This window comes from Stegostoma tigrinum, chromosome 32, assembly GCF_030684315.1.
Source record: "Stegostoma tigrinum isolate sSteTig4 chromosome 32, sSteTig4.hap1, whole genome shotgun sequence".
Classification (NCBI taxonomy): Eukaryota; Metazoa; Chordata; class Chondrichthyes; order Orectolobiformes; family Stegostomatidae; genus Stegostoma; species Stegostoma tigrinum.
The window spans coordinates 12,013,106-12,027,755 of record NC_081385.1 but is presented as its reverse complement, the minus strand read 5'-3'; the positions used below and the strand labels follow the sequence as shown (position 1 = coordinate 12,027,755).

Here is a 14,650-nt window from a genome sequence, read left to right as displayed (position 1 = left end):
TGTTATTTAGGATCTGTAACTGACTTTGTATCAAAATGGGCAGTAAGGAGGAAATGCTTGACGTTTCAACTCACCACAGGCCACAAATTAAAGTTTCTCACACAGTTATAATGCAGCGGCTAAACAGATGTTTTTCACTTGTGGGTGAAATCTGAAGTAGGGGCCGTAAAAACAAGGCAGTTAGTAATAAAATAAACAAGGAATTTAGGAGAAATTCTCTTATTTGTAGAACGTTGTGGCATTCACAAGGAATAGTTGAGTTCAATGGCACAGATGAATTTAAAAGGAAAGCTAGATAAATGTTTTAACAAGAAAGAAAAGGAAGGATCTAGTGATGGAGGTGGGTGATGAAGAGTGACAGGTGGTTTATAACTTACAAACACAAGAGTGCTTTGGTCAACAGGAGACCAATGTTCTGCCCTCTGCACTCAGACAATATCCAGTGGGCTGTTCCAGACTGATGGGAATGCAGGAGTAAAGTTGCACTGAACCTCCCTGGTTGAACTACTGATCTGTCCACATAAACATCCTTTCTTCTTAAACAAAAACATCAGAGACTGAAGTCTACTGAATGCAAAAAAAGGCACCAGATTTGAAAAAAAAACAGCTGCTTCAGGCAGATGATGATGATGATAACGGCATACACTTCGTTGCTGTAATCACGCAGACCTGTCAGCATTCTTTTAATCACCTTGTGAAACTGATAGCAACCTGTAGTGGCCCTGCATTGAAAATAAAACAGAAATCCAGAGGGTGCAGACTCCTCCACAGGCTTGCAGACGAAATCAATTTCTGATCTGAACCACCACATTCTACAGTTTAATCTGAGGGAAACATGGTGGCAATGTCACTAGACTTAGTAACCCACAGACCCTGGCTGATGTCACAGAGATATGGATTTAAATCCCAGCACAGCAACTGGTGGGATCTTAACTCCACTTACAAAAATCGGATTTGATAGCTCGTCACAGTAATGGTGATCATAAAACTGTACGGCTCACTAAGTGCCTTTTAGGGAAGGAAATATGCCATCCTTATCTAGTCTGGCCTACATGTGACTCTAGGCTCTCAGCAACATGGTTGACTCTTAACTGCCCTCTGAAATTGAGCTAGCCTGCCATTCCAAGGACAATTAAGGATGGGAAACAAATGCTGGCTTTGCCAGTGATCGTCCATGCCCCATGAAAGAATAAATAAATAACTATTTTAAAAAGTCAAGTCTTGAAGAATGAGATACCATGTACTGAACCATAATCACAGTTTAGCTTTTGAAATTTGTTCACAGCACTTCAGCTCTTGCCTTAAATTCACGCGCATACCCAATCTTTATTTTACACTCTTGAAATTTAACAAAAGGTTAATGACAAAACTGCCTACTCATTCTTGGCTTGCTGTCTAAAAGAATTCTTCAGTGTGACTGGCTTCATCTGGTTGATTGGACGCTGGGAGAGCTCATGTAGCTGAAATTAAAACCGGGGATGGGAAATCCATGCCAGAATGATCATTAGAATTTAATGGGCAACTACTTTGAGGTCAGGTTTCTGTTGCCAAAAAGATCTGGGTCAACTCAATGGAATTTGAATCAAAGAAATAACTGAGCTACTTGACAAACTATTGCTGTTTCTAAGTCAAAAAGGTCCAAATCTCTCTCAATTCTGTTGCTGGAAGTGGCTAGAGTCAGCAATGAGGAAAGATGAATGAGGAATCAGAGATATAACAACAGCAGAAGAGGTCAATAGTGACAGTTTTAATACTAGTTCCAGATTTTCTACTCTAGTTGATTTTTCCTGTTGTCTTTTCTCTTCTAGGATAATAGGTTGGCACAACACAAGGAGGTCACTAAAGCCACTGTCACAATGTTGGCTCTGAGACACAGTGCTATCTAACGCCATTTAATATCTTTATTCAAGTATACACAGACCAGCTTGCTTTGTAGTAATGTCTGCTATATACCAGTAGTCATTCAAATCATAAGACTAGTCTCCCATTTTCTGCTCTAGCATCAATCCTCAGTTTACGGTGCCCAACAGGGACAAGAATAGCTCATTTTAGCTCTTCCATCTTACTAGCTAAGAACATAGCTTGCCAGCAATTTAATTTCACATGGCCAACTTTCCCCTTAATACCAAAGCTTAACAAAAAATAAAATCAACAAATCTCAGGTTCAAAGTTAACAATTCATTGAGCATCAACTGCCATTTGAGGAGGAGGTGTCCAGACTTTTACCAGCCTTGGTGGGCATTAGTGTTTCTAAATTGCATTCCTGAAGGGCATGATTAATTCTTAACTTCACTGACCAGAAATAATTTTTCATTATTTAACTTTTCAAACCATTTTCTATGTCAGCACAGGTCTAATGGTCAGCACTCTCCATTGACTATCCCGATATATTTAGAAGTATTCCACACAACACAGTACAATAGGGGGAGCTCAAGGGGATGGATTCTCAACTGCATGAGGAGGTGGGACCAGAGGCAGATCTGCAAAATCCCAACCGGGTTAGTGTACGGTATGTTCTCACCACTATGTGCTCCACTTGGCTTTTGTTAATGCAGAGGGCATTTAAAAGTTACAAAAGGGTTACAGGCATTGGTCACTCCTTCTGAGCTACCCCTCTACAACAGCGCACTGACAGCGTTGTGCAATGTTTACTGCAGCAATGTATTAAATCTTGAGGGCACCTCCTCTTTGAGGGACCCTTTCTGACAAACAGGTCACCACTCTCAATGTCAGGAGGTCTCCAATTGGATTGCACCCTGGTTCTTGACTGGACTTCCCTTCGAAAACATCACATTGCGCTACTGATACTATTGTGAAATTGGGACACAGACGATCTCCCAACAGACAGATCTCAGACCTTGAACAACAGTTCAGCACAACAGGTTAATATTGCACCACAGGAAACGGAGAGTTCTAAGAGCCCGAGTGCCTTGCAAGAAACAAATCCTGAGTATTTTCACAATCAGGTCATACTGGAAGTACAGTGGTGATTAACCGTCGTGACATAGCCGGGTATTAGCGACAAAACTCACTCTCTCACACACGGTAACAAAGGCATGGTAGGTAGTCACCTTGTGTTAAAGATGTATCAGAAGCCCTTCGGCCTTCCCGGAAGCTGACTGGTGACCGGTTATGCACCTCGCGTTTCTGGGAAGTCAATGCCTCCATTGCTGGGTTTGGTGGCCTGATGCCAATCAGTGGAGGAGTCATTCGTGCTGTTGGTTGGTTGAGAAGAACGACATCTTTCGGGCATGGTGTATCCTCGAGAATATTGAGCTCACTGTGCATCAATCCCATATCGTATTCTGAATCGACGCTCCCCAAGGATGGATTATTGCCTACAGTGTACAGTTTCCCTGCATGGGGCAATAGATAGATACATAGGTTAGGATCAGAACAGGCCAGCAGATGCATCAAATCCAGTGGCAGTGTTGCTTTGAACCCCTTTGACCCAACCAAATGTTAATGCAAATTTGTGATTAGAGAAGGTAACAGTAAATCAGTTCTGCATTTTATGCTAAACATTAAGGGTTCTGAGCAACTGTGGGAAATCCCTGCACTGTCACTTCCAGTATTTCTGCCATTAGGCAGAACTAGTGATATATTAACAATGGAATGAAGTCCCCCCACTTCATTTACTGTCACAAATGCCTCAGAAAAGCTGGGATTGAGGAATTGCTGTCACATTCCTTGGATCTGGAGTTGCCATGGCAATGGAATCAGAAGAGAGGGCTTTATAATATAAAAGGACAATGTTACCAGGGCAACGGACAGCAGCGCAATGGACTTCATTTTACACAGCTTGAGCGTTAAATAGAAATAATTATACTTCGGTTAGACAAGTGCTGTGGTGGCTTTGTTGACCCTGGGCCCTTCTCACAGAGATAGTGGCGACATTTCTAGTACTGCCTAAGGTGATGGCAGAAAGTAACAGGTAGTTACTAAGGCGTTAGCTCAGCTTACACAAGGTTCAAATCTCTCACAGAGAGGCCTCTGTGACTGGAGAGGAAACTTGTGCAGTAGGGTCCGGTCTCAGCAGACCAGGGCTAGGACAAATTTGTGATCACATTGTTATGTGTACTCAGGTATAGAAGTAGTCAATAAAGCTTAAATCAAATCAAAAGTTTAACTACATACATCCTGGAGATCAATTGTACTATTCGATCAATAGACTGGGGAGATACCTGAACTTGATACAAGACCTATGGGGCTTATATAGCAGTTGGGCCAAATCTGGAATTAAATTCAACACAGATTAAGGCCATTTAGCCCACTGAGCCTGCACTGGCTCTTCGAATGCGATAATCAATTAATTATTTTCACAGCCCTGTCCTTACCTCATAGCCCTGCAAATATTTTCTTTTCATGCATACGTGCAATTTTTCTTTCAAAGCTGTAATTAACTTTACTCCCACTACGTTTTCAGGCTTTACTTTCCAGACCGTAACAACTGGCTACATTAAAGAAAGACTCCTCTACTACCCTCTGGTTCCTTTACCAATTATGATAAGAGTGAGAAGAAGGAGGGGTGCTCCAGTCAGAACTACGGTGGGTGGTGCAGACAAAATCAAATTGAACAGTTCCCATTTTTGATCACTATCCTGTCCAGGATGCACATCAAGTAATTAGGACTAAGATTGCACTGTTGCACTCAAAGGAAGAATTTAAAAGATATATGTAGTGATTGGAATCAGGTGGATCTCATTGACTACAGGGTCCTTGAGTTGGGGTTGTAAACCCGGGCCAAATCGGGGGCACTGGTTGATAGATATAAACAGGGGATTTCGAATCTCCTCACTTCAGGGAGTGGCTCTGAGCTGGCTGGTCACAATCAGTGTACTTGGAATTAGAAGGGTGATTTTGGTGATGGGATACTGGCCTCGGCACAGTTATTTCAATATATGCATTTATTCAAGGGTGACACAGTGCTGCTTAGAGGAGAATTTTGGATTTTAACCCAGTGACAATGAAACAATACTGATACAACTCCAAGTCAGGATAGAGGGGTACTTGTAGGTGGCAATTTTCTCATCCATCTACGCAGTAGAGGTTGTGGGTTTGGAAGGAGGTGCTGAAGGATCCTCGGCAATACACTGCAGCACATCTTGCAAATGCTAGACACTGCTGCAACTGTGCAACAAGGACGAGTTACCAGCTAACATTCAATCTAATAAACTCAATTATAAAACACACGATACCCGAGAGTACCAGTCAATCTTGGAAGTATACCTCAGACAGAAAGAATCTTTTGAGCAAATGCGGGAATAAAAACAGACAAAATGGTTCGTACCTGTGCTTGGCATTGCCATTGGCTGGTTGGTCACTTCAGCCAGAGTGTGCCGCCTCTGGCCACAGCGCATTGCCTGAAATGATGCGTACACCTGGGCGGGGTCCTCTTCCGAGTCATCCTCAGTCTCTATTCCCTCATCGATGGATGTCTCCATCATGTTGCTAGGAGATGGTGGACATCCTTTTCTTGCCATTACAGGAGGCACAGGGTCCAGAAGACAACCATTTACCTGTGAAATTTAGTTATAACAATTAGTCACATACATGACAATTTGAGATAGTCCTTAGAGTGTGTTCTATCTCTCGTTTGCATTGAGGATTTAAACCATGGCTTAATAACCCTAAGGGTGGCAAATTATTGCCATAAAATACATCAACTACTCCCAACTCAAAATTCCAACCTTAAATTGTGCAACCCTAACTTTTAAATAAACCATCTGGGATATTATTCTACATCACAGAATTTTTTTAGTTCTGGAATTGTATTTATATCACCATCATAGCACACTGTTCAATCAGGCCATTTGACTCAAGTAGTTCTTGTGGTATTTAGATTACACACAGTCCTCTCTCCGTTTTGCCTCATTTGAACTTGTCAGTAAATCCTTCTTTCTCCCTCATTTGTTTACTGATTTATAAAAGAAATTTCCCTCACAGGACATGGGTATTCTGGGGGAGACCAGCATTTGCTGCCCATCCAGGATGGTCGTACAATGACTTCTCAAAAAACTGTTGTTCGTGTGTGTATCTGCTGCATTCATGGTGCTGTTAGAGAGGGAGTTCCAAGATTTTGACACAAGGACTGCGAAGGAACAGTGATATAGTTCCAAGTTGTCTTGCCTTTAACTGTTTTGATTATTTGGATGCTTTCCTGTGCATACCCACATCGAAACACATCAATAATCTACAGGGGCTTGCAGTTCTACTTGTTTCTTAAAGCTGCAAAAAAAGTAGAAGGCAAGATACAGGAACTGAAAATGGGAATTGTGGATATTTACAGACATAACATTCCGATATTTTCCTAGTGAAGTGGGAAACATCCTGCCATTTGTCTGCTCAGTCAGGAGATTCTAGAAATACCAAAAGGCACTTCCTCCATTTTACTCCCTAAATTTAATCAGTGAGTGGTTTGTCTGAGTCACTTCCTCCCAAGCAGCTACTGAGTTTTCACTATTTATAATACAGTGCAGGTTCTTGGTCCTTGTGACACTGGCTTTCTTACTCTCTTCCTAGTTTCCAAGTACAAAGACATCCTCATATTTTAATACACTGATATTTGAAATAAATTCTATTGCTCAATTTCTTAAAAGTACAAATGTTTGACTGAACAGTTCAATTTTGTGTGCCTCTTCAGAGTGTATCCTGTCCCCTGCCAGGAACTTCATTCCCTGGAAATGTTATTAGTGACACGGGACTTGGTGGGGCAGGGGCAGAATTTTGCTGGACAAGTTTTCAAACAGTTCAAAATTATGAACTTATAGACATGCAACAGCAGAAGACCATTTGCCCCTTTCAAGCCTGCTCCACTACTCAACGAGAACATGGCAAAGCTGACTATAACCTCAAATCCACATTCCTAAGTTACCCCCAGCACTTTTCCCTCCCTTGCTTGGTGAGAATCTCTCAACTGCTGCCTTAAAAACAAAAGCTCTTGCTTCCACCAACCTGAAGAAAAACAATTCACTGCATCCCTGGACTAATTGGACTACTTTTACATTTAAACAATGATCTCCAGTTCTATAGTCTCTAATTCTCTCCATATTTAACCTACCAAGACCTTTCAGCATTTGCTTTTCAATCAACTTGCCTAGCCTGTCCAAACTTTCCTCACAAGAGGACATATCCATTCCAGGTATCAGTCCAAAGAACTTTCTCTAAACTGCTTTCAACGCATTTATATTCTACCTTAAAATAAGGAAACCAATACTGTACCACAGTAGTCCAGATGTGGGCTTCACCTGGACATCTGCTCCTCAATTTGCATTAGCTTCACTGAACTGGGGGCGAACTGTTTATAATTAGTTTTGTCTCCCATGGGTCTTAAGTACAGTCAGTCAGCCTGGATTTTAACTCTAAGAGCACAAATCAAAGAGTGCTCTGGAACTCCTCCAACTTATATTAGACACAATTAATCAGAGTAATATCCTCGGTAAAAATAACAGTGTCACCTGTGCCTCACATATTTTTGAGTTAGAAGGTGTGGTGTTTGAGTTCGACTTCAGGACTTGAAGCTCACAAATCTAAACTGGCACTGCAGGCCTGAGACACTGCAGCATTGTCATAAGTCCCACCTTCCAAAGGAGACATTAAACTGAAGCCACATCTCCCCTTTCAGCTCAGTCACAATACTTTTGCATTATTTTATTTCAAAAGTGCAGTGGCTATCCCTGTATTCTGGTCAATATTTACCTCTCTATCAACAACTCAAAAAAAGTAGAGTATCTGCTCATTACCACATAGTCATAAATATATTTCTAAACAAAATATTTTATTGGTTATAAATTGCTTTGGGGCATCTTGAGGTCATGAATGCATTACATAAATGCAAGTCCTTATTCTTCACACTTACTGGCTACTGTTCAAGTTACTTGATTGTTCAATATATTTTATCAAATGGATTTAAGTGGGACAAGAATGCAGATCAGAGATAAGTTACCACACTGCAGTAACTATTCTCCAACTCTCACTGCCGTTGAAACTGACTCTATACTGGCGGGGAGAATTTACCCAATAATCTGCATCCCAAACCCTGCAGAAAAGTAGTGAGTTCGTATAAGAGGCTTCATTCCTAAATTATTCCCAAGTTTGTATGACCCGCATGCAAGTTAACTCATTAGGTGAAGCACGCTTGAATTTAGAAAACATTAAAATCCTTTAAATTGTTCCTCAAAGCCCTGCTGGTTGATCAAATCAGCGTTTTGTCACTTGGTAATGCAGGAAGAAACCACATTTAAACACCAAATTCTGTCATTAACAAAAGGTGCAATGATGCCAGAGCTCCTGCATTTGTCATTATTAAGTTTATAAATGGCTAAATTATGCAGCAACATTTTAAAACAAAAACTGTTAAGTTTAAAATGATGATGATTATGACTTGCTGTGGAAACTGGTCTGTTCCTTCATGCACTCCTCAGCGTAATCATAGAGAATTCAGTACTGAGGTGGGAGGAGTTTTCCTGGCCTCTTCCAGTAAAGCCATCTCCACCAAACTTCGCACTGCATTAGCTCTACTCATGCAGCTTCTCGTTACGAAAATAGAGAAACTGGGTTTGCTTTGGCAGAATGGCAAGCATAATAATGAATACAAAAGAAAGCACACTTATTCCCAACAATGGCTCAATTGTGCCACACTCAAACATGTACACATGGAACTGAATCCTGTAATTAGATTCCAATACAGGCAGCGTATTGACGATAATACCCACTCCAACACGAGTAATTCCCAATGGAGATGAACACACACAGAGTAGGGAAATTCTCTTCTACAAGTCTCCAGGATTCCAGGGGACACCTCAACTGTGAAAAATTACCTTAATATCCACACTGCTGCATGCCAACACATTGTGAGTCATGCCTGTATCCTCCAAGGCAATATTTAGCACTACAGCTTTCAAAAAAGTTACAGCTAATTATATCTGCACTACACACTGAATTGATTCAAAAGATTTGAAGGTTGCATACAACCAGCTACCTCACTCTCTGATGCCATCAAGATGTAATCTTAACCTCAGGGGTCTTTAAAGCCAGTTCAGGGCTCGGGTTAGTTAAATGGGCTTGCTTCTCGCCTGGCCATTAAGCCTACTTTTGTTAAGACACTGAATCCTGAACTGATAGTTGCAGATTCTGCCTTGAGAGATAACTGCAAGCAGAACAAACATTAGCTAACAATTACACAGAAACAGAAAATGGTACCTCCATGCAGTAGCCAGAATTGTGGCTACATCTGCTGGGGTTATCTAGCAGATGTAAAGAACACACCAACCACATGCATCTGTCGCTTAGAAGTCCCACTGACTTTCACTAGCTGATGTATGCTGCTCTCAGAAGGGAACGTACCATTTCATTTAAAAGGGCTAGAAAATAAAACTAGAAGAGTTGCATTTATGTGGCACCAAACATCGCAAAATTTTTTTTTACTGTCAATTGAGTCCTTTTGAGGTGTACGATTGTAACACAGGAATCACAGGTGCCAATTTGTGTTCAACAAGATCCCAGAAACAGTAAGGTGGTAGAGGTCAGATCATTTACTTTTCTGTGACAAAAGCAAAGTAGTGCTGATGCTGAAGATCTGAAATAAAAACAGAAAACAGGGCAGGAACTCAGCCCGTCTGGCTGCATTTGTGTAAAGAGAGAAACAGAGTTCATGTTTCATGTCCAATACGACTCTTCTTCAGAATCTGTTTTGCTGATGTTGCTTCAGAGAGTTAAATATTGCCAAGGATACCGGCATTAATACCTCTGCTCTTCATCAAAATAGCACCATGGAATATTTTGCATTCACCTGATAGTGCCTCAGATTAACAGCTCTGCCAAAAGATGGCACCTCCAGCACTCCATCGGCATTGCAGAGCAGCCTAGACTTTAGTGCCCAAGCCCTGGTTATCATCCGAGACCAAAACCTTATGCTTCAGAGGCAGGTGTACCACCAGCTGATACTCATGAGCAGCCTGGATCAGCATGGAATGTCAAGAAGTAAACTATGGACTAATTTTAACTACCCGCCCAGCTGGATTCTGCTGGAGGGATAAGTTAAAGTGTCCAATTCGATTTTATCCATCAAGAAATCCAGAACATTCACTGAATCTCCTACCACTTTTCATTAAAATATTCCACGATTTTCATTTAACATTATACCACAGGTTGCTCATTTTTGCATAGCAATAATCCATTTGTTTTAACCACACATACACACTCATTCACATAACACAAGAAGAACAACTAAAGTTGGTTTCATGCCCCTTTTTAGCACTGTTAAATTTTGACACTACCAGGCAACTACACCGTCTTTAACAAAGATAAATTCCCCAAGTCACTACACAGGAGTATTGTCAAGCTGAATGTGACACCAAGACAGCCAATCCAACTTTTCTGACTGTCTGACTCCACTATTTGTTGCCTGCTATACAAAAGATAGGTATGTGCACAGGAAGAGTTCAGATGAATGTGGGCCAAATGCTATCAAATGGGAGGAGATTAATTTAGGATATCTGGCCAGTAGGGATGAGTTGGACTGATGGACCTGTTTCCATGCTGTACATCTCCACAACACTAAGTTAAAACAGAGTCGGTCACAAACCTTAGGAGTGTTGACATCTTCTTCCATGAAGCCTAATTCCGGCTGGCATCCAGTCTGCAGGAAGGAGAACGTGTCCACAGCAGCAGATTGAGGCAGGAGAGGGGACCTCAACAGCCTGACGTTCTGAGGCAGCAGGTTCACCTGGGGCATGACAGGATTTGCCTGAAGTAAAAGAAAAAGATGGCATGGTAATGTTATCTTTGAATTAAAAAAAAGTTTTGGATATATTTATTCTTCCCCATCTTCCTTGCCCAAATCCACCGATTTCTCCTCACAGTGAAAAGAAAATGGAAAAGGTATCTCATCCAAACACCATTCTCCAGCACCAATCCAGATAGCAAATAACCACAAGAGGGGCATAATTTTAAATATAAATTTTCAATGTCTTCATCTTTAACAAAGACAGAAATTGCTGGATAAACTCAGGTCAGGCAGCATCCGTGGAAAGAAATCAGAATTAACGTTTCAGGTCTAGTGACCCTTCATGTTGGTGGTGGGTTATGGACCGAAAAAGATATTGGAAAATACACATGAAGTTCTTCTCTGGGCAACATAAACAGACTTTTAGAATAGTTGCTTGGTAGCACAGAACCTAAGCATTTCCAAAAAAAAGACATTTTATTGAAGATTTTCATCTTGTACTCATCAGGACACAGAGCATATCAATTTATGGGGAAAAAACCAACATATTCACTGGATGACAAGAAACTGTCGATTGGTACAGACATACAGTCTTAGAAGGTACCAGTTAACGGAGATTGACAGTTAACTGCCTGCCTTTATTTGAATTTAAAACCAGGCATGTTGACTCTCTCAGGATTACAGCCTTGAAATTTGGACTCAAGTACAAAAGTAGATATCAAACCTAGAATCTTGGTGACTCACTCGAAAGAGAGCTAGCAATTGTCTCACAACCCTCAGGGTGGGTCTTATTGACCAATGTGGGAGAAACAGAGTTAACATTTCAGGTCAATGATCTGTCACTAATTCGAGTGAATCTGAAATGTTAATTCTCGTTTCTTTTCAGAGGAAATGGGGATTTTTAACTCCACCTCATTAATATTGTTGCTGGTCATTTAGGTGTATATATGTATCAACAGACCTCAGCCAGATTAGTCAGTGGTTCGACAGCAAGACGCACAGTGGGCATGGGCAACTCTGTGATCTTTGCAAGTGTACGTTTCTAAGATTGATGGTTATTTGACAATCAGTAACAACCTACTCATTTAAAGCACAAACCTTCAAATATTTACACGCAAGATGGCAACACAACATTCACAGACACATGTCTAAAAGGGTCAACACACTATTTGCCAGATCCTGGGGGGTCTTGTTCATGTAGTCCTGCTGAAACTTTGAGCTAGTTGCTTTGGCGATTTCATCAAAAAGAAAAGGTATTTAGATAACTGAAGAGCCCATAGCAGGATATATGCAGGAGTGAAGGGGTCAGCTAAATGGAACCAACAAGTGAATGAATGATTAGTGAACAGTAATACATCAGTTAGATTGTGTGAATGCGTATTTGTGCACATGTGCATGTGTCTTTGCATGCGTATGCTTGCATGTGCGCGTGTAAACATGCATCAGCGCCCTCAGACAGCATAAACAGTTCTCGTCACAGCAATAATTTCTTTTGTGTCACATTCGCATAAAGGTCACGGAATCATCTTAAAGTAGCTGATATCTACCCTATTTCTCATTCCGTCATGGTGCCAGGAAATAGTTGAAACAAGAATGAAAGGGTAATTGCAACTCTAACTGAGCTGGTATTAATTACAAAGGCAGTTACAACGAGCCTGTAAGAAGCCAATGACAGCGATTTTTACAGTTTTCTAAATGGGCATCACAGAATGCCCACCCAATGCCAGCAGGGAGATGGTTTAGGGAAGGATATCATTATGGGGGCCTTCTGCTCCTACCTTTACTCAGGCTATAGCAGACCACTGGGAAGACTGCATATGTTGGCTCTGAAGCTGCAAGAAAGCACACTTTCCCCAGCAGGCACCAGGGAGGGTACACATCCAATGAAGAACTGCAAAGGTAACACCAGCTTTATTGTCTTAACTCAACCGCAGCAACAGTGGATCCAAGGGAACACAAAGTTCCCCTCCAAGCCAAACACCACCCTGACTAGGAAATATATCACTGTTTGGTCATAGGCTATCAGTTGTTCTTTCAGTGTTGTTGGGTCAAAATCCTGGAACTTTGCTCCCTAATGGGATTATAGGGAGCCCCTACACCAAATGGACAGCAGCAGTTCAAGAAGGTAGCTCAACAGCACCTTCAAGGTCTGGTCAATTTATGTTGGTCCAATCAACAATGCCCACAGCAGGTGCATGGTACAAAGTAAGCAAGGTCAGAGTCCAGGAATAAAGGAGCTGATTGTGGAGGTGTAATCACAGAGGTATTTGTGAATATTTGCTCACTACGGTGGAGTCGAGTACATGCCAATGAATCTGCTCCGCCAAGCAAATCTTATACATACAAACAATGCCCCCTCAAAAGCAGGAGATTGTTATCGCGTAAAGAAACCTTTAAAACATACAGTACAAATTTGCTCAGTACAATGAGGCTCAGCACAAGCTGGAAGAAACAGCATCTCATTCACAGCTAGGGTGCCCTGCAACCTTCAGGGTTCAATAGCAAGTTCAATTAGTTTGGAACCTGAACACCACCTTTTCTGTCCTTTATCCAATTCCAAACCCTATGTCATCACATAGGCGAAAGCAGCCTATTTCTGGTCCTTATTATCAAGTTTTCTTTCTCTCTGACATACTATCGTCCATTGGCATTTTCTGCCTAACTGTTGTTCTCTCTCTGGGCTCCATCTCCTCCTATCTACTCACTCCGCCCTTCTCTTCACCCTCCCCCAACAACCATACTCACCTCCATTAGCTACTTTTCCGAGCTACTATCTGTTCTGAAGGAAAGATCACTGGTCTCAAAATATTAACTCTGCTGATGTCTCTCCAAAGATGCCTCAGACATGCTGAGTTTTTCCAGCAATTTCTGTTTTTGGTCAAGATTTCCAGCATCCACAAATTTTTTTAAAAATTTAATACATGCAGTTGAGGATACAGGAATTTTGGTAACTGATAATTCTTCAGTCTGATTTATGACTATTTCAAAATTAAATGCTTGATATATATGAAAATGAACACATATAAAGGATTTTTAAAAACTGGTGTCCACTGTCAGTGTTTTAACAAGGTTCTGTAACTTTAAAACAGCTGTCATAATAAAATCTAGGAGGAAAGGTAACAAAATTGTCATCACTGCAGGCCTTTGTGATCTGAAATGCACAATCTGAAGAGTTGGTGGTCAAATATTTCATATATACCTGAAGGAAAATAAAACTGCTGTGCAATGGAGCAAAAGCAGGGTATTGGACTAACTGGATAGTTCTATAAAAAAGGGACAGAACAGGCACAAGGGACCAAATGGTTTTCTTCAGTCACGTATCAACCGATGATTCATAACTCAAACACATTCTATGACTCTTTGCTGGATTCCCCAATATAGAATGTAACTCAGTATGGTTATACAGAAGATGAAGGGAGGTAGGCTTAATGTTCAGCTCAATTAGTTCTTCAATTAACATTCAGTTAATCAGCACCACAGGCATAAGGAGGAAAACAGCTTAAAACAGATCTTCGTGAATCACTAACAAAATCAAAGTGCGAAGAGAACCATAAATAATTCAAAACGTCATGGGACATTCTGTATTTTTAGCAAAACTACACACTCCCAAAAGTGTTGTACATATAAGAAAAGACTCTATAAATTCCTTTGCTGATTAGAAAGCATGAGATTATCTAAAGACTTGAGGTGTGAAGAGTGAAAATAGGCCTATAATATATTCTCAAATACACGCACACCCTGAACTATTAAAGCCAATACTTGAATCAATCCCGATGTGTACAATCTGGAGAGCTGGGGGCTGTAACCTCTGCACAAATGTTACTTCATCCAATAAAAAGTGCATGATACATGTACAACTGGCACAGCAACAGTCAAGAATGATGGCATTACCTTGGCAACACTTTGTTCAGCTATTGTGCTTGG

At 41.0% G+C, this 14,650-nt stretch overlaps 1 protein-coding gene across 2 annotated transcripts in view; it reads right to left on the bottom strand.

Moving 5' to 3' along the window:
* sik2a (salt-inducible kinase 2a) overlaps positions 1–14,650 on the bottom strand; it is a 208,539-nt gene that overhangs the window by 13,327 nt on the left and 180,562 nt on the right. For both annotated transcript variants that reach the window (XM_059639119.1, XM_048562031.2), the window contains 4 exons: positions 14,618–14,650; positions 10,586–10,747; positions 5,291–5,519; positions 3,072–3,356 (listed from right to left, as the gene is read on the bottom strand). The exon at positions 14,618–14,650 is cut by the window's right edge and continues 120 nt beyond it. In XM_059639119.1, coding sequence (XP_059495102.1) covers positions 3,072–3,356; positions 5,291–5,519; positions 10,586–10,747; positions 14,618–14,650 — 709 coding nt within the window. The remainder of the gene's footprint in view (positions 1–3,071; positions 3,357–5,290; positions 5,520–10,585; positions 10,748–14,617) is intronic.